Source organism: Zymoseptoria tritici, chromosome 2 (genome assembly GCF_000219625.1).
Source record: "Zymoseptoria tritici IPO323 chromosome 2, whole genome shotgun sequence".
Classification (NCBI taxonomy): Eukaryota; Fungi; Ascomycota; class Dothideomycetes; order Mycosphaerellales; family Mycosphaerellaceae; genus Zymoseptoria; species Zymoseptoria tritici.
The window spans coordinates 453,366-479,341 of NC_018217.1; the positions used below are offsets into that span (position 1 = coordinate 453,366).

Below are 25,976 nucleotides of genomic sequence, written 5' to 3' on the forward strand. Positions count from 1 at the left end.
ACGATGCATTAAAGGTATAAAGAGCATATCGTGTGAGATACAGTAATAATACCAAGACGGGATGTTCAGCGGGTGAGACCTCTCATCGTGTTTGCCGGCGATCCTCTACTTCTGCACCACGCTGCGCATTTTCTTAACGCTATTCCGCCTAGTTCAGCGGAGGCGGCGGCGCCCTGAAAAATCTCAAAACTTTTGTGTGTCTCCTTGTCAATCATCATCCATTCAATCATTCCCACCAGTCCCATGCGTGATTCAAACAAAGCTCCGTCGCTGTATGCTGACCTTGAAGACAACGCATATTTTTATGCTCGATCCAATTCCAGGTTGCTTGTTCTGTGCTCAAAAAACGCTCCCGGGAGGCTCCTCAAACTCCTCATCGCCAACAAGCTCCTGCTCTGATACAATGATGGGCTCCTTCACTTCGCCCAACTCGGGCATCAGAAGTGTCCCCGGCGAGCACTAAGCACCTTGACCACTTCGAGATTTGATCAAATTTCCGACACTGTGAACCATGTGATCGACATCGTAGGCTTCGCTGGCCTCGCCGTAAATTCTGACGGCATCCTCGGTGCCGGATGCGCGGACAAAGCAGCGACCGTTCTTGTACTTGGCGACCTCGGCGTCGATCTGCTCCTGAAGCCCTGGTGGGCTCTCTAGTTTCTGCTCTGCGGTGCCGGGAACGGTCGTGTAGTCATCACGACGCTGCACAACTTGCTTGGCGAGCTTGTTCGGCATGTCGGTATATGTCGCAAGCCATTCTTTGACGGTGTATTCTTTGTGAGCGAGGATGGCCTCGATGAGGAGGAAGTCGGAGATGGCATCACCAACGGTCTGGTTGATCAGCTCCGTCAAAGCGCGGAGCGTCTCAAGTGACTCGAGTTGAGCGGGCGATTCTGGTTCCTGCTTGTAGATTGTTTTGATCGCGTGGTTGGAGAACAGAATGGTGCCGTGGCCGTTGGCTTCGAAGTACACACCGATGTCGTACCGTGCTGCGGCGTGGTGAAGGTGCTTAACACCAGTGGGCGTGAACTCCGCTTTCAACTTGAGTCGATCTTCAATGAACTTGGTGCTGGCTCCATTCGCGTATGCAGTTTGTACGATTCCAAGCTGGATTTTGTCCGACAAACCACACTTGTCAACAAGCTCGCCGAGGAACGAGGCCGCCAGCGTCGCGATACGGTCTCCATCCAGCAGCCGGAAGATGCTACCCTCTTCGTTGAAAAAGTAAAGGATGCGATCAGCGTCGCCATCGAAAGCGCACCAGCGGTCGTGCGGCTTGCCGTTGAAACCAGCGGGCACTTTCTGCTGCGTCTTGACGAAGTCGGCACCGCAGTCTTTATTGAGCACGGCCGCGTCTTCGATCCGGTCGTTCTTGACGGTGATTTTCAAGCCAGTCTCGTCCTCAGAGGGTAAGTACTTCAGCGCTTCTTGGAGCTTTGGTGCGCCAACACCGTTGGCACAATCGACAGTCACAGGGCTGGACGCTTTTGTGTTCTTCATCACAGCTTTGAAAGCTGCAGCCAGCTTCTTGTAGTATCCAGCTTCCGAGACCTCGCCGTACGGATTCTTGTCATTCTGGGTGTTGGTGGAACGAACGAGGTAGTGCAGTTGAGGCGTTGTGAGGATGCCAAAGTCCTTGGACTCCACGCCCGTGACGTTCAGACCAGCTTGAAGCGCCTTGACAAGACGGATGCCCGAAGGACGAGTATCCCGAGCGTATATAACCCTCGCAGGCTTTTCCTGATCGATACCAAACTTTTGAACGACATGGCTGTAGGCGTTCATGGTCTCCTCCGGGGTCTTGCCATTGACGATGTATGTTGCCCATTGCTCCCACTCTTGCTCCAGCATCTCTCCCATGGGATCGACCAGCTTGACGCCGTTGTCTTCGGCCGGGTTGTGCGAGGCCGTGATCATAACGCCAATGGTCTGGCCGTTCAGCTTGCGAGAGCGCAGGCCAGCCAGCAGGCCCATTCCGAACATGACATGGTCGAGATAGTCGCCCTTGAGCCGGAAACCCGCCGTGCCGTATGTGAACTTTTCGACTTCGGCAGGACGAGGGAACTTGGCGACCTCGTCGACGATGCCCGCCGCGAAGTCTTTGGGTGCCATGGTGAGTGGGATGTCGTGGGCGAGTTGGAGGGGAGGGAGACGCTGAAGAAGTACGGAGAGAGGTGGCGAAGAGGAGAGCGTGTCCAGTTCGAATTGGATGCTGGGCTGGGCTGGGCTGGGCTGGGCTGGCCTGACTGCCACTGCCCTGGGCTGCGATCAATGCGAAACACGAGACGAAACCAGCTGAGGCCCCCGTGTTGCAAGCTGTTTCTGTTTCTGAGCTGCTGCAGAATGACGATCATCCGTCGGCGGCCCGAGAGCCTTGTTTTTAGCCTTTTGGACAATGGGGAGACAGGACGACTTGGATCACGACGAGAAATCACCATTCACCATACCATCCCATCCAACATGCATCAGACGCCCTCCATGGCTCTCCTCCGCTCCTTCAACTCGGTCTTCGCGCCGTCAAGTACCATCTGGACCGCCAGAGCATGTCTTTTGCAGACGCAATCGACACAACAAAACTCTCTCTTCTCATCTACAACTCCAGCACAGGCGCGCAAGAAGGGTGCACCGAAGAAAGATCCTCGAATCAGTGAGCATTGGAAGTTCTGGAAAGTAGCATGACCTTACTAACACTCAGTCAGCCGCGATCCGCTACCACTTATACCACCCGAAGACCCCACGACCGCTTCATTTCTCCCGCAATCGCGCTCTACGGCATTGGACTATTCACCGCGCATGGCAACGGCATCTCGACAATCAACGGAGAACACGCGAGCTCGATCTTGAACGACAATACAATGCCATGGCCTCGGCCTGTGAGGCTCTACGGCTGATTGACGATGATGGTCTGACGGAGCAAGAGGCGGAGCATTACGGTGCGCTTCAGCAGCGTTCGGAGAAGGAGGTGGGACGGTTATATCGCCAGGCGATGATGAAGGATAATGTCTGGGATGGAGTTCCCATTGAATACGCGAGGATGCAGACGGAGACTCCAGGGCGGGATGGATGGAATTATGGCTGGACACGATGATGAGATTTGCATTGGAGTGTACACTATGGGTCGAGGCGCCGCCAACTGCGGAGAGAGCGTGCTTTACACCTCAGCGTTGCAGCGAGCAGATCTAAAGCCATTGGCCAGCATGGCGCCATTTCCGCATACAAGATGCCAGCCAGTCTACCACACGACCTATCCGTGGTTCGCGGAGGCACGAATGCGCATATAAAGCAAAGCATGATCATGCTGCTAGTTCGGACAGCATGCGAATTCTTGTGAGTCCAGAAGATGAGCCACGCCCTCAAAGATACCTCCGGCATGCAATATTACTACCTTGCGGCCATCGCACGGTCATACCATGCTGCCGTCAGATCGCTTCGTAGGATTCGTCTCTGGCGTTGCGGCTCCGAGTGGTACGTCGTGTACAGTCTCGGCTTGTTCGTCAATGTCGTTGTCGTGATCCGCCTTACTGCGAATAATCTCAGGAAGAACTGCCTGGTTGACTCGCAGTCGCAGATTTCCCTCATCAAGAGGTGAGCTACGTTGCCCGGCAGAAGGCAACGTTTCTGCGCTGCCATCCTTCCAGCCGCCTTCCTCACGATCCTCCTGCTTCTGCGGCCACAATATGTCTTTGACGATGACCGCTCGAATCATCATGGTGAAGACGGTGATCCACGTGAGGACCACGATGATGCTCATGATGCAACCGACGATGCTGATCCCTCGGTTCGACAAGGCGTTTGCGATCGCAAATGTCGCGGTGGTGAGCGCAGTGTTTGGAAACACGTAGGAGTAGAAAGTCATGGCGAATCCCAGCGTGCCTTTGCGTACGCACGACCAGTGAGCACCGACCGAGACGAGGAAGAACCAGATGGCAAGTCCCCACAACCAGAGGCCAACCCAGATGGAGACAATCTTCGACACCTCGCCGGCCAACTCGCCGTTGCCCATGAAGTCCGGAGGCACGACTCGGGGCAGCGTCTGTCCCATTGTCACGATTCCAGCAATTGTGAACCCGGAAGGACCGACCGACACAAACATGCCCGGACGGAGATTCTCCTGCGGTAACTTCTCGGTCATCAGACGGTAGATGAAGGCCGCGTAGATCATGAGGGAGAGGAGAAACCCGATGCCTTGGAACACGAATCCCCCCACGATGATGCTGAGCGCCTCGAGCGGCCGATGGGTGAGGGCTGCCGCCAGTGCACCGGCGTGTGGACCGATGACCAGCAGTGGGTAACACGGAAAGATCCATATCGGTGTCATTTGAGAGATGGTGAAAGTTTGAGTCGACCAACTAGGTGTCGTTGAGATCAGTATGTCGTCTGCGGCGGCTCATGTCCAGTATTATGACCGTGCAAAGTTGTACTCACAGGATCAGGTAGATGCCACAACTAAAGACAACTGCCAGAACGCAATAGACCCAGAACAATATCACCATGGTCGACAGCAGCCACTCTCCTGTGCTTCCTTTGGTCAAGCCGTATTGAGAGATGTTCATCAAGATTGTACCTAAACCACACAGGACATTAGGGTTAGCACTGTTGAGCCAGTGAGATCAGGCTTAAGCAAGACCAGACATACCGATGCTGATCACACTTGCGGGTATGAAAAGGCTCTCGGTTGGATGCAGTATCGAATGCAAAAAGGTCGATGGGTAGAAGTAGAAGCGGAGGGAGATCATGGCCACGTTGAAGATGAACAGTACGATGTTCAAGAGGAAGAAGAACACGCCGATTGCGTAGATGCCGTTGAACCGATAAGGTACTGGATGTATGAAGTCAGCACATTGGACCAAATTCGTCGATGGCGACCTGGTCAGTCATACCATAGTAGAGGACGTTGGCGACGCCGCCGGTGGCCATTGTCATTGTGAACCATGTCCAGGTGAAATGCCGAATCCGTTCCTTGAAGTGCAAGTGGTGAACATGGCCTTTATGCACTGGCGTGGTCTGTCCCGTCTCATTCGATATCCAGTGGTCAGGTCTGCTTCGTCTTTGGCTCGAATGCATCGGCAGTTGCGTGGTCGACGAAGCCTTCTCGGGGTCAGCGGGGGGCTTTGGTGAGTACCAGAGTGATCTGGTCTCGGTAGCGCCAGCCATCTCGGGCTGAGAAAAGTCGTGGCGACGATGCCGCCGTGTCGTGACGGTGGCTGTGGAGCGATGTCTGGCGAGGCGAATCACTGGGCGTATGACGGAGCGGTCTGTCGTTGTGAGTGCTTCAGTGCGTCGGGTGGGCTTTGACCCGGATCGTCTGTGCGAACGAGCGCCGTGTGATCATTCTCTCTCCGCTCACTCACTTTCGCCCACTCCGGCTCACTATCATCCATTGTCGGTCTGCGAAAGTGCGGTGCATATTGGACGAAAAGAGCTGTGCAGGTCGCCGCGAGCTACTGAACGGCTATACCATGCCGAACTCTCCACCAGGGTCGGGCTAGCACGGCATCATCCAAAAATACGTCGCATTGGCAATCGTGACAAACACTACTACTTACTTCATCACGACATGCAAGGATAGCAGCGAAGGAGCTTTATCAAGTTCACGTTCGAATGGACTTTTCAACATCTTGTGTAAGCCTTTCCAAACTTGACGACCAAAAGGCTATGACGTCCGAGGTAAAATCCAGAACGACAGGTCCCAACAGAGCTCGCCAAATCGCCATGGAACCCGTACAAGCAAATTCAAACTGAACAATGCCACCGCAATTAGCATCTGATCCCTCCGCTCATTCGTTATCCTTGACATCGATCACGGTATATTTGAACTGCCTTGCAGGCACCTCGCGTTCGAACAAGATGTCAAGCTCCCGGTATGACCGATGCTTCATCTCCGGCAAGAATAAGCTGTGAAGATTGATCAGCAGGAATCCTCGAGAATGGTCAGGGCCGATGCTGCACATACTATGCGATGACCCAACATACGAGCGCAGTGGCGCCCCAGACGTAGCCACATTTTCCGGCCAGATTCCATCCGGTGGGATTGATGAGACGAGCGTTAACGTAAATAAGAGGAATCTCCGCAACGTAGTAAGCTGCTCGACCAACGCCAGTAGTCAGAGGCCGAAGACGGACGGAAGAGGTCTCTGCGATGATGGTCCATGATACCTGGAAAGCAATGGATACCAGGATTAGCGAATGTTGCCGACAATCAGCAATTGAGAAAGGCTCACCGGTCCAATGCCTCCAGCGAAGACGAGCGTTCCGATGAACACAAGAGCAGCCTGCGCGAGGCTGGTGGAGTGGTTCTGAGGGACAGTGGCACAGACTCCCAAAAGAATGAGGACAACGACATTTATCGCTGTGCAATAGAGATAAATCGTGCGTCGTCGAAAGTAGGCCGTGAGATACCAGCTGCCTACGTTCGTCAGGAAAGCGCAGCAGCTCTTGATCAATCTACAAACGCGAGATGTCAGCGCAGTTCGCCACGGTTTTCGATGCAGACTCAGCGAAGATGGTCGCATTCATCAGGATCAGGCCAAAGATGAGATTCCAGCGATAGCCGATCCAGTTCGTAATGGGCCCAGCCAGGAACAATCCGATAAATGCGCCGCATTGCCCAGCTTGGTTCAGCCCGCTCTGCCATTTCGTATCGATGGAGTATTTACCATTGGGCAAACGGTCTCCAAACCGTTTTTGGAAAGCAGGAAGGGCGACGAATTTGCCATTCAAGAACATGTCGTAAGCCTCCATGACCTGGAAAATTGTTAGCAACTAAGCGGTCCACGGGTAAGATGAAAGACTCGCAATCGTGAAGCACGCAACGAATGCCCATATGCAGGCTATCTAATTCATGGTCAGTACGCAGTACCAAGGTATGGAGCACAATACGGACTGGTTGTTTCTTCGCCGCTTCCCATACGCCCAGCTGGTGCTCCGCATTCTCAGCGAAGACGGCATCGTACAATTCTTGCTCCGAGATGCTCCATTGTCCATCTTTCTCCGCGCTCGATAACTTCTCGTGCACTGCTTTATCAGAGTAATTCCCTGGAATGTCGGCCATTGCGGACGAGGAGGACGGCCTTATGGCAGGATCGACGGAAGCGCAGTCCTCTGCAGTCGTGTCCCGGTCCAAGGTACTCAGCGGTATATAAGTTGAGAGAGTGGTGTTCCACTTCCAAAGGGAACCGGGCACAGCTGTCCACATATGAGTTGGTGTTCCGGAAGGTCGGATAAGCGAACATGGTTCGAAGGTCTACAATGAAATTAGAATTCACCCTTGCAAGCAACAACCATGTAGCAGCCCTGCGGAATGTCACATCATCATCATAATGCTTGATCCAAGAGCTGTGCACCGGGTCGATAGATCGACAAGCTCTGCTTGATTTCTGTGAAGCGGTGAAGCGTAAATCAAATTCACGTATACAACGTGGTGCTCACCGCTGTTGTGTAGATCAAAGGCCGGGCACCTTTGGTCAACCTACTGTGTACGTCCTGTCTCTGGCCATGTCCTCACACGCCAGATAGCCAACCCTTGTTCGGCACTACTTTGCCATGCAAGTCGAATTTGTGTGAGAAATAGCCTGCGAAGCCGAATCGTGAGACGCAAAGCAAGATTCATCCCGTCATGCTACATGCCCGCAATCGTGATCTATCGTCTGTCAATTCGCTCATACACACAACATACGGACACTTCAATGTCCGCAAAACTCCTCGCTTCGCCATGCATGCCTTTGAAAGGACAAATCAATGCTCAGAAACTGAGAACTCTATCCCTGCGACCTTGCGCCGTTCTTCACCAAAAGCTGCACCATCCTATGTAATGCTGGCAGAGGTTTTCCAGATTCGTCGCCTCGCTGAGCAGACGCTCGACCTGTTCCGTAACGTTCAACTCGGTCTCCTTCTTGAAGTCGCGTCCCGTCAACTTCTCCTTCACGCGGGCAAGCACTTGCAAGGCACGGACATTTTGAACCTCCCTATCCGCGGGATCGATTCCGTTGGGTTGCACAATGCTTCTGTTGCGCGGTCGGAAAGAATTGTTGGGCCTGTCACCTTGAGGCGCATTTGGATCACCACCCATGACAGAAGTGCGGCGACCGCCAGCTGCTTCCGTGGGCATCGGAGCACCCATGATTGATGTGCGTCGCTCCGATGGGAAGGATGGTTCAGGAGGGGACTCGCGTGTGCCGAGACGCCAGGTCAAGAGCGGATCGTGAATGAAAGCTTCCAGCACAGCCATCAGAGATTCCTTATTACCGCGGAGCAGTCGCATGACATGCTCACAGGTGGTGCGGTAGGATCCCTCAATGTTGCTCACTTCCATGGCAAATGTCAACATCCTCGTCAGTCGGAATGGCACGCGTTCGGGGTACTTCTCACGATGCATTGCGACCTCGAAACAGTCTCCGAAGTCGATATGCACGATTTTACCAGTGACACGATCGAGCATCAGATTGCTGGGATGCCGATCGCCAAGTCCGAGAATGTATCCGACCATAGACATGACACCCAACGAGCGAGTATAGTTGGTTCGTCGATCGAGCCAGGCCTCGGAAGACTTGCTCTTGAGCCACAAGACTCGGTACAGATCTTGTCCTGTGGTGTTGTCCAAAGCGTAGCCGAAGACTTCAACCTTTTGCATCAGTGTAAGATTGTCGTAATCGGGCGCCATCTGCAGCATGATGCGATGCTCGATGTTGAGGAGGATCTTGCGGCTCTCGCGGTATTCGCGAATCAGAACGTGCAACGTGTCCGAGTTGGGAACCCAGCCGATGAGACCAGCTTGTGTTGAGAGAGGGATGGCGGCATAGCGCTGAATGTTCAAGTGGCGCTTCAGACATTCCGGATCCGTGCTCAAAAGTGTGTTGACGAGACCGAAAAGCTGCATGACTCTCTCATCCTGTCGAATATCTTCGTGCCCCTTGATGAGGAAATCGTGCTTGTTACCGTCACTACCTCGAAGTCCGAGCTTTCGTGGTCGCTGCTTGGACGAAATGACGGTCGCCACGGGATCGAAGCTCTTGATCCGGATGATGGGCTTGCCACTGATATATGTCCCAGGCACCGCGAGGTCCAGATCATGGGCATTCTTCAGCTCTGGAGAAACGTACTGTAGTTCCAGACTCATGAGCTGCGGCAGTTGGCGAGCGATTCTCTTGAAGACGCCGTAGTAAAGATCCCACGCCTGGTTGAGATCACCAATCTCCTTCGTCGACTTGTACGCTTCACACCAGTCGTGCGCTTCATTAAGGTCGCGACCAAAGGATTGAATGAAGGATATTTCTCGGAGAGTCTCCGGGCCCTTGCGGAGCATTTCATGTAGTGGCTCGAGCGTCGCCAGCATACCTTGAATGTTGTGATCGCCAAAGTAGAGACGACTGGCTTCTTCCAAACCTTCGTGCCATTGCTCATGCCAGAGCACCGCGATGCGAATGAGCTCGTGGCTGACAAGTCCCGCCTGTTCCACCAGCTTGGGGGAGTGCTGCTTCATTGCCTCCATGATTCTGCCTGCAGAGCGCGATCGATTGCCCATGTCGCTCTTCATGCTGACGGTCAGAGGGTACACCAAGGCCTGAGGATGTGCCCTGCCAATCTCGACCAATAGATTGTGGATTCCTTCGCGGACCAACCTGTTGGGTTGATTAATTCGTGCGATGAGCTGGGGGATGACCTCCAGCCACGTGTCCACGCTGACAGAAGAGATGCCTTGTTGCACACTGTGAGTGACTTCTTGATGTGAGCCGTGTGCGAACCACATCGTTAGAAGGCGGAGCGTGTCTTGCAGCGAGCTGGACGACGAGAGCGCAATACTCTTGAAGAATCCTTTGATAGCCGGGACCACATGCTCTGACACGATGTAGTGGGGCACATCGGCAGACTCACGGTCACCAGCAGTCAAGGAAGTTACGACCTCAAAGTTCGCCAGCGCCCAGGCGTGCCAGGCTTTGTACCAGTTCTCGTTGTATCTCGTCGCAGAGTAGTAGGATTGAAGAACGTCCTGAACGTGTTCCGATTGCCAGTCACCGTTGTGCAATTTGACCTGCCAGTCGCCTTGCTTGAGATAACAGCGCGCAAGCAATGTCTTCCACTCCTCAAGTTCTGCTTTGTCTCTCGGTGAGATGTGCTGCGCGTTAGCCGCGCCAAAAGGTCCAGTGCTGTGGATACCATTGACACCATTGGCGCCATTCAACAACCCTCCGCCATTGGCAGAAGCGCCTGCGATTGACAGCGCAGCAGTGTTGCTCTCCTCGTAATCGTTGCGAAGCCGGGTCGTGAAGTCCTTCAATGCGGCTAGCGCAGCATCGTGCTGATCATTGCTCCACAAGAACTTGAATGTAGCGTATTGCACCGGGTAATCTGCGTTTTTGACCTTCGACCAGCTTTCCGAGTCAGATAGCAGGTTTCCAATCGGACCCGTACTGCCCAAAAGGCTGTTGAGACTCTTCTCTGCCAAACCGCCTCGTTGTGCCTTGCGGCAAATGGAGGCGAACTTGATGTACATCTCGGTATTCTCCTGTGGGGTGATGACCAAAGCGCGAACTTTGAGCATCCGCTGCCATACTTCTACTTGACGTTGACAGCCTTTCAGACGTTTCGTCCAGGTTGCGCGCATTCGCTCCCGCTTGTCTGGATCGTTCGCGTGTTGCTTGTAGGTGATGATCTCTTCCAGTTCTGCGAGCATTTGGACCCTGACAATCACACTGTATGCACGGGTATAGCTCTCGCCGAGCAGTGCACTTAACTCAGTATCGAGACCATCTCTCGCCTTGGTGATGTGAGCGTGAGCCTCTTCAAAGTGGTTCCGGTGAATGGCCAAGATGGCGCCGAAGAAACTGCGATCAGGCGTATGCTGTTTCATGGCGCTCAGATAGTCGTCCATAATGTCCCACTGGCCCATACCCCATGCTGCGGCCGCCGCTAATGGAGCAATGTGCCTCTTATTCTCTCCAGAGGCATGCATCCATTTGTCTTGCGCGATCGAGGACAGAGTGTCCCACTCACCAAGAGCATGCAAACATCGCATCTTGCCCATGACGACTTCGAAAGATGCTTTCTCTGGGCCACCTTCAGCCTCCTCGCGTGCTTGATATGCGAGAAGAGCCTCCTCCCAGCGTTGGAGCTTTTCGAACCATGTCTCCTTCAGATCCACATCTTGATACCCTTGAGCCTTTCTAAGGATACCAAAGGCTGCGTCGGTCTGCTGGAGCTGGTTATTGATCGAAATCAAAGCCTCCACCGCACTTGCATTCTGCTCGGCGTTGAACTCGAGCTCCTTGTAATGCAGTGCCTTGGCGAATGCGTGACATTTACCAGCGTACATACCCAGTGTGCGAACGTCGATAGGGAGGGCTTTGTCGTCGTGTTCCATGAATTCGGCCAGGTTGAGCAGGATCTGGAGGATTTCGGGAGGAATATTTGGACTTGTCAACGCCACTTCGATGGAACGAACGAGCTCTTCTTGATATTGATCGTAGAGCTCGGTCCAGCAGCTCACAAAGGCACTGTTGAAGAGACTGCGCGCGAGGGGTGCGTAGATGCCCGCCAAGTTAGTGCACGCTCTTAGCGCCTGTTGCGGTGACTCTCGCAACAACTCAACCGAGAAGCGACGCATCCATTCTTGCCAGTCCTCTCTGGTGGATTTCTGATTGGCCTCCCATGCGTTCTTCAAATGCTGCTGGTTGACAGCAAGCTTCTTCGTGGAGATCTCAGTGGGGTAGGTATCCTCATCCTCGTCGTGATATTTCTCCTCTGGACTGAGATCCTGCGGCAGAGCTTCGTGCTTCTTCAGCTTGCCGATGATGATATTGTAGTGGGTGTGGTGAACCTTCTGCTGCACGAGGATTTTTTCAATGGTAGGAATGAAGTGCATGTAGTCTTGGCCCAGCTGAAAGATCAGCGCACACAGAGTCTCCATCGCCGGTGTTTTGAGGTTGTTGTCATTGCCTTGCAACACCCGCGATAGTGGATGAATGATCTTCGCGGAGAATTCGGAGATGTTGACTTGCCTGCTCAGACGTCCAATGGTCTCGATGGCCGACTTCCGGACGTCGCGGTGACGATATCTTCCGTCTGCAGTGTCAAACATTCGCACGATGACCGGAATGATGAGATGCATGTACTCTTCCGCGCTGGCTCCGAAGACGAGGAATGCGTGGAGTACGCGTTGGCAGGCAGCCCGACCACTCTCGGTCCGGTTGTCCGCGTCAAGTACACCAAGCATCAGTGGGAGGACGTTGGCCAGATACACCTTGAACTCGCCTTCGAGGCTCCTCGCTATGCTTTCGATGAGTGTGAGAATAGTGGCCTGCAACTGAGTGCTCTTGTACCAATGATCGCTGATGGCCTCGAGGATAACGCTGAGATGTGGGCGGATGTGTTGTCTCACAATCTTGACCAACAAGCTGAGTTGATTGAAGTAGCCTTCGAGTCGGTTGTCTGATGTCGCATCTTTCAACACACCGACAATACCAGGCACAACAGTGCTCAGAAATGGGACGCATTTCATGCCCATTGTTGCATAGATGTTCATGACTGCTTCGACTACACTGGAATGGTATTGCTTGAGTGTGTCTTCTTTAAGCATGCTCATGAGCGTGTTGATCACCACAGTCGGGTAGTAGTCTTCGTTGCTGGGTGTGATGCCCTTCATGATGAGTGTGACATCCGACTCCGCCTCTGCTTCGGCACGGAGGTTGGACTCCGGGGACTCTTCGATCACCTGCTGATGCTTGTATGGGTCAAGCGCACCCAGGATGCCCATGAGGCGGATCGTCTCACGACGGAGATCGCCAGGAGCTTCATTTTTGACGATGCTGACCAGGATTGTCAACAACTCTGGGTGGTCGGTGTATGGGTCGATGACATAGCCACTATTGCTTGCAAGCTGACCTAGTGTGCACAGCGCAGCTTCGCGTTTCTTGGGAGATGCGAGGTCTTGAAGGCTTCGAATGATGATCCGCATGAGATCTGGAATGTACTTGACCATGTCATCTCCGCCAACAGTAGCCAAATCACCAAGAGCGCGCAGGGTTGTAGCCGCCACGTCTGCATTCGAATCCTCCGCTTTGGGCAAAAGCACGGTGACCATGGGATCGACGTATGGCTTGATCAGCTTGCTGCTTGCGCCGACGAGGTGGCTAATCAGCTGAGCTGATTCTCGTTTGTTATTCGAGCTGTTGGAGTACTCAATCTCCGTCAGTAGCTGGATCAGAACTTTCCGTAGCGATGGGAAGACGTAAGCCGGGTTGACCGATGTCAAACGACCGATGATGGTCATCGCCGCCTCACGGATGGGGAACTTCTCGTCGTTCAGCGCGAGGAACAGCGTGCGCACGTTTTCGGCCTTCGCGAGATGGCGATCGAATCGAGCATCCAGAGAGACCAGGACCGTCTGACGAATATCCGGCTGCGGGTCAGCCACACCCACTGTGAGGAGCTTCTCGATGACATCGGAGACCACTTGAATGGCGTGATGACTGGTTTGATGTACGATTGGGTCTTTGACAAACAGTTGACAGCAGGTCAATGCTGCTGCTTTACGGATCGTGGCGTCATCATCTTCGACGTATCGAATGGCCACATCGCGCACGAACTCGTTGAGGACATGACCACTGAAGTCGAACGAGCCCAGCGTAACCAAAGCCAAAGCAATCTCTTGGTCCTTGTGCTCCAGGTGTTGTGGATCTCGTTGATCGCGATAGTCTCTGGTGTAGATTGGAGGAAGTCCCTTCCCTTGCGTTGGATGGCCAAGAGTCTGGAACGGCTGACCGCAGAGCGTGCGACTGAGCAAGTCGAGCAGCTTCTCTTGGATCGTGGACTTGACCGGTGGTATGTAATGAGCCATGTCGACCAAGGCTTGCGTTAGAGAGTCGGACAGACCGCAAGCGAAAATGGGATCAAGAAGGGCCTCCATGTACTTGCTGAGGGTCTGACCGACGGCGATGGCCATCATGCTGATGCACTCGAAGATGGGTGCCTCGTCGGAGTGCTTTGTGCGGTTCTTCAGTGACAACGCATCACGGATATGAAGCAGAATGGTGTCGAGATAGGGCGCTATCGCCGAGGTCACGGCATGTGCGACTTTGCCAATGGCAACAAACGCCATGTTCCTTTGCTTCGGATCCTTCAGGAGAGTTTGCAGGTGCTGCATTGAGCGGGCGAGGTAGTGGTTGCAGAAGTCTTTGGGAGCATAAGCAGCGATCAGAGGGATGATCTCGACAACGGTTCTCCTGATCGTTGGATCCCTATGCTCGCGATATTGCTGCAACAATACCCTGTCAGAGGCCTCCTTGTACTTGGATCCATGCATGAACATGCCGCCCTGAATCAGGAGTTCCTTGTATACTAGCAGAGACCCGTGAATACACTCGACAGTACCTCGCCGGAACCCATCTTGAGCACCCTCGAACATGCGCGTGAGACATGTGGAGCGCTGCTGCGGATCTCGCGCTGACAGAATCTTGAAGCATTGTGAGACAACCTCTGCGGCTGTTTCTCGGATCACGACCTTTTGATCGCGCAAGCCTTCCCAGATGCTGGCCAGTATTCCTGGAATGTACATGTACAGAAGCGTAGAGCTATTTCTCGCCAGTTCGCGCAGTATGAGCACTGCAGCAAATCGGCGGTTCTCCGCCCTCTCAGATGTGAGCCACTCCAGCGCGCGCTTCACTTCCGCCTCGACGAGTTCTGCGGTCAAAGCTCCTCCAGGGGTGGCAAGGCGACCCAGACACTTGGCTGCGACGACCATGGCGCTTGTGTCATTTCCCTCGAGTGTCCGTTTGATATAGTTGCTGAACTTGGGCACCTTTTGCGCGGCATCGTCGCCCTTGAAGTCGATGAGAGCATTGAGCGCATATAGACCGCCTGTCCGCTCGTGTGTATCATTTCCTCCGAGAATCATGTTCACCATCCGGCTGTTCACATCGGCGTAGTAGGTTTGGAACGGGCCCTGAGCCAGTTCGCGATAGGCCGTGTTGACGTTGTCCAGCAGACGTGCGGCGGCATTCTGACGGGTGAGCTCGCCGCGAGCTTTGAGGTCTGTGAATATCGCATCGAGCGGTTCCTTGTAAACGGACGCCATGGTGGTCGTGTGCTCGCATGGGAGTTTGGTAGGATCGTGGATGTGCGTGTCGGGGTGCAATTCGATTACGGACGCTGCGCAGGCGTCACTTCATCGTCTGGGTCGACTGACATAGTATATCAGTGATCCAGTGAGTGCGTCGGCGGAGAGATGGATGCTCGGTCGGTGAGGTTGTTGACCTCGAAAGGCGTGGCAGGTCATCTGCTCATGTGTGAGCTCTCCACAGACCTGGGCTGCCGTGGTGGGGAAGATGGATCTGCACGCGCATGATTGCTGAACTCTAATTTTGAGCCGCATGTCGACGAGGATGAACTTCGAAGCTCGAGGTGCGCTCTCACTTGCTCCCAACCTTCAATGATCCAGTCTGCCACTCCCCACCACATGTCTACCTACTTGTCTGCTACGCTGCCATCATTCGAGGACGCCGCTCGCTGAAATGGCCAACGAAGAAGTTCCTCAGGAATTTCCCGACGTGTCCCAAAAGCTATCTGCCCCGAAGAAGCTGTCCGCGTTTGAGCGTGAACGACAGGCGCAGGAGGAGAAACGGAAAAGAGCAGCGGCAGAGAACGCGGCGGCGCTGAAGTTGTTTGAAGATTCATTCGCCGACGAGGACAAAGATGACAATGACGACTTCGATGGCTTTCCGGCGTTCAATGCACCGCGTGGTTCTCGAGCGGGCTTTGGTGGCTCACGATCCGGACTGGGCGGTTCTTCTGCAGGAGGGGCACTGCCACCGAATCTGAAGAGAAAGCGAGCATTGGAGGAGTTGAGAGAGCAGCAAGAGGCGAGAAGAGAGCAGCAGGCGATTGCAGATGAGTACACATTACAAGGTCATGCAAACGAGGAGCAGGACCAATACAGCCGAGGAGCAGAGCGGGAAGACGTCGCACCCAGGCCGACAGTTCAGTTGACCTCGCTTCCACCGGCCACAACGCTTGAGGATATCAAAGTGTTGCTCCGCGATCATCTGCAAGTCCACTCGGTGCAGTTTCACCCTGCCCCATTGTCGAACTGCAAAGCATCGCTTATGGCTGTCGCTGCGTTATCGCCGGAAACAACGACCTCTCAAATCGACAATGCCGTAAGTGTATTGAAAGACAAGTATCTTGGGCATGGCTTCTATCTCTCTATTTCACGCCATCTTTCGTCGACTTCGCTTCTGCCTGCCTTGTTAACTGGACCGAATGCTACATCCAATGAGCCCTTTGGCGCGCAAAAGGCTAGCAACGATCAAGGCCGGTCGAACCTGCGAAATGCTCCTCCGCCGACGGAGTTTGCTCCGCCAGACTCTTACGAATCACAATCCCGGAACGGGGAGTACTCGATCGGCTCGACCGTTGCGGTCCAGCCGCCATTGGATACCTGTACCGTCCGCGCAATACATGTCATGGTCGACCGTCTGCTTTCCGAACCGGACTCCAAGCGCGCGCTTGAGCTCGAGGCCATGTTGATGGCCCTACCGGAAGTACAAGCTGACGAGCGTTTCTCATTCCTGTACGACTCGCGCAGCTCGGCCGGCGTCTACTACCGTTACTTGCTATGGAATGATGATGAATGCATTGAAACCTTGCGGGAGCAGAAGCGACTTGGCAGAGGTCCTGAGCGTGTTTACGAAGATGTAATCATCGACTGGGCCCCGCCAAACGGCGACATGCCCTTTGTGGATCTGTCCGCCCTCGGTGAAGCGTTGGAACATCCGAGCTACGAGTCTAGCGATGATGAGAGCGACGATGGCGAAGGCGCAAGGCGGTTCAACAGCAACAGAGGACGCAAGGATGGGGAGACCCTCTCGATGCCGACCGAGGCGAAGCGACTTCATCCTCTACAACTCGCAAGACTTGCATGGTATCTGTCGTCGATGCCTTCTACTCACGCCAAGCTGCGCAAGTGTGACGTCTCGGCGGTCACAAGTTTCGCAATCAACAACGCCGGAGCAGCTGCAGAAGAGATCGTAGACATGCTGGTGTTGAATATCGAGAAGCCATTTACGCAGTCTGGATGTGCGAAAATGGACACGGAAGAGCTTCCTTCGGATGACGATGACATGTACGAGCCGGACGAAGACTTGCCCGTCGTAGAGGCTACCTCTACCCCGGAACACGGCGATGACAATGCGGAGAAGAAAGATCAGTATGACCCTTCTCAAGCCAAGCTGGTCGCCCTCTATCTGATCAATGATATCTTGCACAACTCGTCCACAGCAGGCGTACGGAATGCCTGGAAATACCGGTCACTATTCGAGATTGCCTTTCGCCGACAGAGAACGTTTGAACATCTCGGGCGTCTCGAGAAAGATCTGGGCTGGGGACGGATCAAGTCTGAGCAGTGGAGGAATCGGATCCGAGTGCTCTTTGAAATTTGGGAAGCTGGCAGTGTCTTCGCTGGCGATGTCTTTGAGACTTTGAAGAGGGATTTCTTTGAACAGCCAGAGGCTGGCGATGAAGGACCGGCGGGTGAGAAGTCTGAACCCGCGGCGGAGCCCAAGCGTGTCCCTCGCTTCAAGCGGATCGATAACACGACGTCTGCAGAATATGCTCGCGTCGAGCCGAGCGCGTCATCGATGGGGACCGATATCAGACACGGGTCATCTCGAGGCGGCGACGACGGATCACATCTTCCGTTTGAAGAGCTTGACGGAATGTCTTCCTTTGTGGATGAGATGCGGAAAGACGGGTCGGCAGGATCGATGGGTGGGAATGCCGCATCAGCGGAGAACGCCTATGTTGTTGATTGGAACGCAATGGACGTTGACACTGCGCCGCTGAGTCAGCCGTCGAAGACCGGCTTTTCGATCAAGATTGGAGGTGGTAGCCAGCAAGCCTTGGTGGATGATTCGAAGCGCACAAAGCAAGCCGAGGACATGTTCGCGGCCAGCGATGAGGATTGACCGCCTGAGATGTGGCGACGCACTCACAATGAGTGGGGAAACTGCTTCCCTCCCAAAAACACCCAAATGCACCTGCTCGATCCACCAACACAAGCGGGTCCGGTAGTACCTGGCGTATGTCAATGAACCGCCCAATTCAGTTTCCCTGGCGTGCATGCATCCTTGCACGACATTGTATAGACTGCGCTTTCCACCAAATCACAGGAGATCCTTTTCAGGGTTCGATTTCGATTCAAGGCCTCCTTCAGCTTCACAATTCACCCGCACTGACCGAATTTGAAGCTTCCGCAATGGCGTTGCGCGACGCCCAACTCGCGCCACCCAACAGATCCGGGCGACAATCCTACGTTCGGATCACGCTTCCGCCACTCACCGATGCGGAGAGCAGCTTCCTGAAGGACAGCTATGGCAACGAATTCAAGTTCCTTCGGGCATATGGTCTCAGTATTTACGACAACGAGAAGCGAGCCGAAGGTCGCAGCATCCTCAAAGGCTTCATCACTGCCATCGAGCGCGGCCGGCATGATAATGTCGATCACGAGGCACCGGCCTACATTGGCAATCGATACCCAAACGGTCTAGACCAAAACTCGGAGCTACACCCGATCGACCGACACTCGTTTCCGCAAGAATCTTGCGTGTTTGATCATCGACATCCTCATCATCCTGCAATCGGCCAACCCTTCTATCAGCGCGAGCCTGAGGTCCCAGGGAACCAGTATCCTAATGGCGTATCCACCTTCTGTCCAGAGCCCGGCATGACATATCGCCAATATCGCCATCCCGGCGAATTCGAACAACACTTCTTTGAGCAAGGGTCTGAGGATCGACGCCCTCGTGGCAGCCGCTTCGAGTCTCCCATTGCCGCGGCATATGACGAAGGCAGAGATTATGCGGATGATTCTGAAAGCGTTCCAACATCTCACGCTGCCGACCACGTTCATACCGAGCCAGCGCTGAGTCCAAACGAGGGCGATGATTACGTTCGTGGTGAATGCAACAGTACGGTCGACCCCGCCAGCAGTGAATCCAGCGAGGACTCTGGCAGTGATTGTGATGAAGTCTTCGCCGGCGACTCCGACGATGAGGACGACCTTGACGATGACTCATACGATGGCGACGGCGACGGCGATGACTACGACTACGACTACGACTACGATTGATTCCATGGATGAGAATGTACTTCGGAGAAACGATTGCCTTGCATCTTGCGCTGGTGTAGATACATATCGGGAGCTTTCGAGCAAGCGTAGCCATGACAAATGAAAGGAACAGCTTCCACGACCATCAACATACCCCTCCCGGTTTTTGCTACTTATTCAACCACCGCCGTGAACAATGTTTTTTTAAGCAGCTGCCCTAACGAGGCATTGATAATGCGCCACGAGGTTCCCGGTCTGGAATCGGCATCTTTTTGACCGGTACAAAACCATGCCGCTTCTCGTAGTATGGTTGTCCGGCAGTGCTACCGTCGAGGTAGGTCTCCAGACCATCTTCGTCGGCCTATTGATGGACTGTCAGTACTCGCAATCTATCGATGTTTCTACTGGCCTGCTTTACCTGATCAGTGCCCCATCTAAACTGCGATGCACCTGAAGGGACTCAGCTGGAACCTCGGGGGAGTTTTGGCATGAGGCATCTTCTGCGATGAAGTCACCAACGCCCTTCCCCCGATAGTCTTCATGGACTCCGAGGATTTCGAGGACTGCACCGTTTAGTCCAGCCGACCTTTGTTACAGACACCCTGCAATCGTCACTTACATCAGTGCGGCCGTTCCCCCATGACTTCTTCCCGGTTGACCTCCATCACCGAAAAATGCCTCGATAAGCTCCTGGTAGCCTGTCAGCATCAGTGGGCAACCCCTGTCTCTTCGAACACACCATGTCAAACAGTCCCTCTGGAATATCCGGCCCTGCGCAAAGCGAAGTGAAAATGTCAGCATCCTTTCGCGAACATGGGCCTCACAGAACCGACACTGTCTCCCCCTATTGGAATCGGCTTGAGGAATCTGCCACCTGCTGAAGCCTGCGAATCTGTCATGCTCCTGCGTATCGACTGCGACAAATGTGCGATCGGTTGGATTCTCCAGCCCGATTGCCCACATTCTGTCTAGATACTGACGGCGGCAGATTGTCGAGTCGGGAAAGAGGTACGCCCAAAATGACGAAAGGCCAAAAGAGTTGAACCAGATGTCGTCGGTCAGTGTTTGGAGGTCACCTTTGGTAGCTGGACGAATCTTGAACCGATTTGTATCGGCGAGGTGAAGTTCGGACGTCATATTTGCGGTGTCAATGTGAAGTGGACTGGCGGGAGGCTACTCTCCAAGGTTTCCATGTCGTGCTCGACCCCGCGAAGGATTCGCTGGGGTGATGCAGCTTGGTAGTCGGGATCGAAGTGGCACGTTCAGCCGCAACTGAGTGGGAGGCGGCGAATCATCCCTCTGAGCGGAGGGAGAATAGTTGATGCTACACAGAGCATGCAACGTGGTGGCTGGTCAGATCAGATGTCTCGAGAAAGCTTTGGCACTCCGGCGACTTTCGTGCCACCCGGAATTGCCCCATGCGGAAGTCACAGGAAGAAAAGTCTCCGGCGAGATTGACAAATACATTTTGATGCTCGAGGTACACTGTCGTCTTCTTTTACTCACATAGCCGCTCGTACGACCTCCTCGAATCGTTGGGAAAGAAGACTCGGAAATGCCATCTGACCCTGTTTCGCAGCCACCCTGGCCAGGAGCTACCTCCTCGAAGCGGACATACACTGCGCATTGCCATTGCGGAGATCTCTGCTGGAGCTTTGAGCTCTCGCCGCCATTATGGTTGCAATCCGCGCAACAGAATAAGGATGAGCAGATCTATCCTGTAACCCAGTGTGGCTGCTCTTTCTGTGCTCGCCATGGCATACTTTCGGTGCATCCACAAGCTAGGAGTATTCGGTTCCTGACTGGAAGGAGCGATGACGAGAAAGATGAAGTCTCAGGAAAAAGGAAGACACGGTACAAGACGGGTTGCAGGCTCGGCGAATGGTGGTTCTGTGGGCGCTGCGGCTCCGTCGGTGGGCTGGATTTTGGGAAGCAGAGTGGTGTCGTAGACGAGGATGGAGAGCCGAGGAGCCTTATGAATGTAAGTTCTTCCCGAGCAAAACCGAATCAGGGCGTTGGTTGTTGACAGCCGGTGTGGCCAGGTCCGAATGCTGAAGGACTTTGATGAAAGCAAGCTGAAGATTCGCAAGTCGGAGGCGATGAGTAGCGTTGGACCGGCATATACGGTTGGAATACGAATGTGACACGACCATACTCTGTAGGCGAGACGCTTCGGCAGGGAGATAAAACCGCCGATAAAGTTCAACGACGGACAGCCTGCCGTTCATCCTGTGTAGTTCAGGCAGTGCAAAGTCCGCACGCAGAAATACAAACCGGTCGACAAAGATTGAGACGGCGCTAGACAAGTATCATAAGAAGCTCAAACGATACGGTGCTGTTGTTGACTGAGCACCGGAGTTGTGACATCTGAATGCGTAAGTTACGCCTGCTCCAATATTTCCGGCAAGAACTTGCAAAGCGCACCGCACGGAGGTGGCGCAGGAGCTTTGCGGGAGATCGAGCGCGGAACAAGACGTACTGTAGAAGAGGCTTGCAGGGCGTGCACGGTGCATCACGTGCACGGTCGCAATCCGAGGATCCTTCCATATTAACCACCACTTTAATGGTCAATATTGTCACAACCACTGGTCGGAATTAGTTGTTTGATAGCTTAAATTAATCGCAATGATCATATCTATCAGCTCTGAGCAGCTTGTAACTTCTGCCTTAATGTTATGCGTGTTGTAGGTTAAGAGGAATTAGCTAACTGTGGACCCCCCCTCCGCTCTTAAGACAGCTTTAACACTATAATCAGCTTCTTCTGCCTTACACGACGCCTTGCCCTTACCGGCGCTAGCAAGGCTTTACGTGCAGAGGCAAGGAGGTCTGTTTTTAGCTGTAAATTAGCACCTTTAGTCTCCTGCTAAGCAGCCTTCTTAGCAGCCTTCCGGGCTGCTGTAGCTAGTCTGTCTGCCTTAGCCTAAGCACGTTAATTAGCCTTTAATTAAGCAGCTACCTTCTTATCTATTGCTCGCTCTTGCTTCTGCTGCTTTATAGTAACCTTAGCTTGCTCCTTTTTAGCGAGGATAGCGACATATTGCTTTAGTTTGGTTGGTAAATAAAACTGTGCAGCCTGCTCTTGTAGAAGGGCAAGGAGCGGTGCACTACGCTGTCGCTTCTTCTTCTCGTTATTAAAGGCATTACGCAAGCCCTTACGCTCGCTCTTAAGAAGGGCGTTCTTAGTCTGCAGATGCAACACTGTGTTGCTTAGCTTCTGCACCTTGTGCCGGTCAGTCTCGTCGTTTACCTCTTTTACGCAGTCCTTTACAAGCGTTCGAAGCTGCCGCTAGTTAGAGGCTAAGATCACAGAGGTAGCAGTGTTTGGCCGGCTCTTGTGTGCAGTAGTAGGCCTGCTGCTGTCACTTTTACTAACCTTCTTGCTCGTGCTCTTGCTCTTGCTCTTGCTCTTGCTCTTGCGCTTGTCTTTAGTCTCGTCGAACGCCGCTAATACAGCCGTTGAATCTAGTAGATACAGTCCAGTCTTCGTAAAGGCCTTGTGGATATTAGCCGGCTTAAACGCCTTCTAATAAGCTGGCCAAAATAGCCTCTAGAAGTCGCGTTTACTATAGGTAGAGCGGCCCTCTAAATTGAAGATCTCTCGTAATAGATTAGTACTATAGAAGGTAGCTAAAGGGCTAAAGAGGCCGACATCGAGAGGTTGTAAGCGGTGTGTTAAATAAGGTGGATAGACTGCCACAAGGATCCGGTGTTAAATGCAGTACTCTAGGAATGCTATGTTCACGTATAAGCTATAGCTATTAATTACAAGCAGCCTCTAGCCTCTGCTAGCCTTCTTACGTGTAAGCGGCTCGAATACCTTCTTTATCTAGTAAAGGCCAAGGTTGTTGTTAGTCCAGCCGTTCGGTAAGGACGCGAAGAACGCCTCGTGAATGTCCTTAAAATCCTGTAGCTACGAAGACTAAATGTTGCTAGTCTCAGCCTTGTAAATAAGGCACGGAGGCAGTAAGGTGCTATTAGCGCATATAGCAGCTAACAACGTAATCCATTTACGATTACTATCTTGTGTGTGTCTAATAAACCGGCCGTTCTCGTAGTAAGCCTTCGTAAAGATCCTCCGGCTCTTTTAAAGCATGCTAACTATAAAGCCCTTCTTATCTATGTTGTATGTGTTCTAACGCTCTACGTTGTACTTGTGTGTCTTCTCTTTCAATAGGTCGTAATAGGCCTAGTACTGATTAACAGAGTTAGCCTTCTTGCGGTGTTTATCGAGTAGATTAAGGTATTTCGAATCGATGGCTTCTAAGTGCCGACTAACGAATCTTAAGGCCTACGAAGGATGAGGACGGCGACTAGCTATATCTTTAGCAAAGTTAAGGAGTATTGCCGGTGTCGGTAGAGTGCCTTTGCGTGTAAGGGTATCGATGTAGGCTACAAGAGTGCGTTCTTGTTAGTGCGACAAAATCATAGTATTTTCGTAGTGTTCAGCTTTAGAAATGGTCACCTTGCGCTATCGACGAGATAAAGTGCTACGGTGCACATCCTAATTATCTGCGACTTGTGCAATATTCTTTATATCTGCCTCCTTTAGCTCCTTTAATGCAGACTCTATAGGTGTCATAGTTGTGGTGTGATAATTCATTAAAGATTGGCTAAATTCGTGGTTTTAACGTTCTTCGAATTTGAGGTGTGCACGCCATGCAGCGTGCACGTGATGCAAACCACTTCTACCACCTGGGTCTCAATGCACTGGGGATGTGGACTGTCAGAGCGCCGGGCCGGACACGAGGATCACGCAGGATTCGGGGCAGGTCGTTGGGTATCTTCGTGCGGAGATCATGGCCGTGGAGTCTTACACCGCTGGCAGACTCGTCAGCACAGTAGCTCATCTCCATTCTTCGACAATGTATTATGTGCTATTCAACCCAATGCGTCGATACCACACATGACGCATTGCCTCGTTTTCATCAACGCCGAATTGTCATTGAGATCCTGTCATCAGTGCTCCCACCGCGAGACCCCAGTCCGATAGCTACGCGGTCATCCTGTCGTCGTGGTATACTGCGCACGCTCGATCGCCAGGTTCATCGAGCGGAAGTTGATCAATCCGAGATGATGTTGAGAGTGATGACATTCGAATGGATATCATTGGCTGGAGTCCTGGATGTGCTTTTATTAGTGGAAGCCTCATTCGTCCGGATCCTGGTCAGACAAGGTACTCCTCAGCTTCATGTTTCAAAACTACGCTGCAGCATTGCGGTGACAATCTTACTGTACCGATCTTGCGGGGTAATGGCAAGCAAGCCATTGGCCGTTCAGCCCGCAGAGGCAAGGGCATCGTTAAGATTGGATTGAAGAAGTTTCCTGATGACGGCCCATGAACCCGGGCAGGACCTGACCAGAGATTACCCTCGTGTTTTCTCCAGGAGCTCATCGCATTGGAGATTTGTGCTTGCTGTTGCAGTGCGCTTGTCCGGCCTAGGACAGCTGAAGACTTCGTGGGAGAAGAGGTCAGTGTGCCGAAGTGGCCACCATCCGCTGACGATTTGAGCTGGCGACAGTGTAGAGACAAATCCCAAGTCAACCTGGAATTTTTCGATTGATGGGCACTCCATGCGGGCATCGCGAATCTACAAGGATTCATTCCGACTGATCCTCAAGGGGTCCCATGAGCACGTCCGCTGAATGCGAACATGTTTCGCCGGAATTGGCGGAGTGGTGGACGAATTTGGCCATGTCGAGCAGGGCACCCGGCCACAATCATCGAGCGCGCAGGTGCCTCTGGAGACACATAAGCAGCATCACGTTCTTCGCCTTTCGCTGCATCTTCTCGCTTCCTCCACTTCAAGATCTCAACTCGTACCTTCGCAGCCATGAAGACCTCCATTTTGACCCTCGCCTCCGTCCTTTCTGCTGCTGCAGTCCCTCAAACATACCAGCAGCAGACTGATGACTGCGAGCATCCTCCTGCTCCGTCGCTCTGTGACAAATGTGAGCAGCAAGATGAACATGATGGACAAAAGAAATCCACTGACTCGCTCCCGTCTCAGACACCACCGCTTTGTTGAAGGACAACACCGCTGCCAACCAACAGACCGTCCTCACCCTGATCGTCAACACTGCCATCATCGGAAACTACTCTTCCAACCCTGGCTCTCTCGTCGCTGTCCCGGGAATCCTCGCTCCAGGTACCGGCGACTATGCAGGTGTCGACTTGTCCGTCTACTTCACCGGCGCCCTCAAGTCGACCAACAGAGGAGGCAAGACTGGCGTCAGTGTGAACCTCCTGGATGGAGGTGGTGCCGCACCCCTCAAGAAGAACAAGCCAGCGGACGACACCACCAGCAACCAACAGTGAGTCGTCTCTCATCTGCTTTGTCCGCCTGCAGGGCACTGACCAAAAGCACACAGCCGTCTCGTCTCCCATCTCTACCCGTACTTCGCAGGCCTCCTTGGCTGCTCGCTCTTTGGCAACACCACGGATCCGTACCCTGGCCCAACGTCCATGTACGAGTTGCACAAGTTCATGGCGCTCGACGAAAAGCAAATTGGTTGGTTCATAAACAACGTCGGCCTTTCGGCTGCGAGCTTCGGCGTCACCGAGGAGGACGTCACTACCGTCGGCAAGGCTCTGGAGAGCACTTTCGGCATGCGTTGCAGCCCACCTGCCAAGGGTCCGCAGAGCAAGGCGCCCGAACTGCAGGCGATCTGCATCGAGGTATGTCGTGAGATGAGAAGTTGTCGAAGATTCATGCTGACGCACCTCACAGCCAACTTGTCCACTTTCCACTCAGCCGGTGTGCGGTCAGTACGACCCTGTCATCGAGCCTGTGGCTGCCGGTGGGAAGGGTGGTCACTAGTGTGGTGGTCCTTTCCCAATGTCGGAGCTGATGTAGCATTGATTGTCGTATGGTCCTGGTGG

At 53.4% G+C, this 25,976-nt stretch overlaps 10 protein-coding genes across 10 annotated transcripts; 5 read left to right on the forward strand and 5 right to left on the reverse strand.

Moving 5' to 3' along the window:
- Positions 1 to 389: 389 nt before the first annotated feature.
- Positions 390 to 2,201, reverse strand: MYCGRDRAFT_103034 (uncharacterized protein; the record flags this gene model as incomplete). Its single annotated transcript, XM_003855729.1, has 1 exon — positions 390 to 2,201. One exon carries the CDS (start codon positions 2,110 to 2,112, stop codon positions 460 to 462), a length of 1,653 nt encoding a protein of 550 aa, XP_003855777.1.
- A 349-nt stretch (positions 2,202 to 2,550) lies between these two features.
- MYCGRDRAFT_28587 (uncharacterized protein) lies at positions 2,551 to 3,088 on the forward strand (the record flags this gene model as incomplete). The annotated part of the gene is made up of 2 exons (XM_003854693.2): positions 2,551 to 2,647; positions 2,700 to 3,088. Coding segments are annotated over 2 exons (486 nt in total), but the record flags the coding sequence as incomplete, so codon positions are not given.
- A 315-nt stretch (positions 3,089 to 3,403) lies between these two features.
- Positions 3,404 to 5,361, reverse strand: MYCGRDRAFT_67791 (uncharacterized protein; the record flags this gene model as incomplete). Its single annotated transcript, XM_003855728.1, has 4 exons — positions 3,404 to 4,349; positions 4,426 to 4,564; positions 4,637 to 4,819; positions 4,881 to 5,361. 4 exons carry the CDS (start codon positions 5,152 to 5,154, stop codon positions 3,404 to 3,406), a joined length of 1,542 nt encoding a protein of 513 aa, XP_003855776.1.
- Positions 5,362 to 5,777: 416 nt separating this feature from the next.
- MYCGRDRAFT_90404 (uncharacterized protein) lies at positions 5,778 to 7,051 on the reverse strand (the record flags this gene model as incomplete). The annotated part of the gene is made up of 5 exons (XM_003855727.1): positions 5,778 to 5,895; positions 5,954 to 6,156; positions 6,222 to 6,349; positions 6,453 to 6,744; positions 6,884 to 7,051. 5 exons carry the CDS (start codon positions 7,049 to 7,051, stop codon positions 5,778 to 5,780), a joined length of 909 nt encoding a protein of 302 aa, XP_003855775.1.
- A 732-nt stretch (positions 7,052 to 7,783) lies between these two features.
- On the reverse strand, positions 7,784 to 15,067 carry TOR1 (TOR1 phosphatidylinositol 3-kinase; the record flags this gene model as incomplete). The annotated part of the gene is made up of 1 exon (XM_003855726.1): positions 7,784 to 15,067. The coding sequence occupies one exon, from the start codon at positions 15,065 to 15,067 to the stop codon at positions 7,784 to 7,786; it is 7,284 nt and encodes a 2,427-aa protein (XP_003855774.1).
- A 436-nt stretch (positions 15,068 to 15,503) lies between these two features.
- Positions 15,504 to 17,954, forward strand: MYCGRDRAFT_90406 (uncharacterized protein; the record flags this gene model as incomplete). Its single annotated transcript, XM_003854694.1, has 2 exons — positions 15,504 to 16,148; positions 16,269 to 17,954. The coding sequence occupies 2 exons, from the start codon at positions 15,504 to 15,506 to the stop codon at positions 17,952 to 17,954; spliced, it is 2,331 nt and encodes a 776-aa protein (XP_003854742.1).
- Positions 17,955 to 18,292: 338 nt separating this feature from the next.
- Positions 18,293 to 18,454, forward strand: MYCGRDRAFT_31119 (uncharacterized protein; the record flags this gene model as incomplete). The annotated part of the gene is made up of 1 exon (XM_003854695.1): positions 18,293 to 18,454. A coding segment is annotated over one exon (162 nt), but the record flags the coding sequence as incomplete, so codon positions are not given.
- An 859-nt stretch (positions 18,455 to 19,313) lies between these two features.
- MYCGRDRAFT_90408 (uncharacterized protein) lies at positions 19,314 to 20,233 on the reverse strand (the record flags this gene model as incomplete). The annotated part of the gene is made up of 3 exons (XM_003855725.1): positions 19,314 to 19,457; positions 19,836 to 19,867; positions 19,921 to 20,233. 3 exons carry the CDS (start codon positions 20,231 to 20,233, stop codon positions 19,314 to 19,316), a joined length of 489 nt encoding a protein of 162 aa, XP_003855773.1.
- A 475-nt stretch (positions 20,234 to 20,708) lies between these two features.
- MYCGRDRAFT_19171 (uncharacterized protein) lies at positions 20,709 to 21,032 on the forward strand (the record flags this gene model as incomplete). The annotated part of the gene is made up of 1 exon (XM_003854696.1): positions 20,709 to 21,032. A coding segment is annotated over one exon (324 nt), but the record flags the coding sequence as incomplete, so codon positions are not given.
- Positions 21,033 to 24,927: 3,895 nt separating this feature from the next.
- MYCGRDRAFT_67799 (uncharacterized protein) lies at positions 24,928 to 25,914 on the forward strand (the record flags this gene model as incomplete). The annotated part of the gene is made up of 4 exons (XM_003854697.1): positions 24,928 to 25,045; positions 25,105 to 25,408; positions 25,466 to 25,772; positions 25,825 to 25,914. 4 exons carry the CDS (start codon positions 24,928 to 24,930, stop codon positions 25,912 to 25,914), a joined length of 819 nt encoding a protein of 272 aa, XP_003854745.1.
- Positions 25,915 to 25,976: the final 62 nt, after the last annotated feature.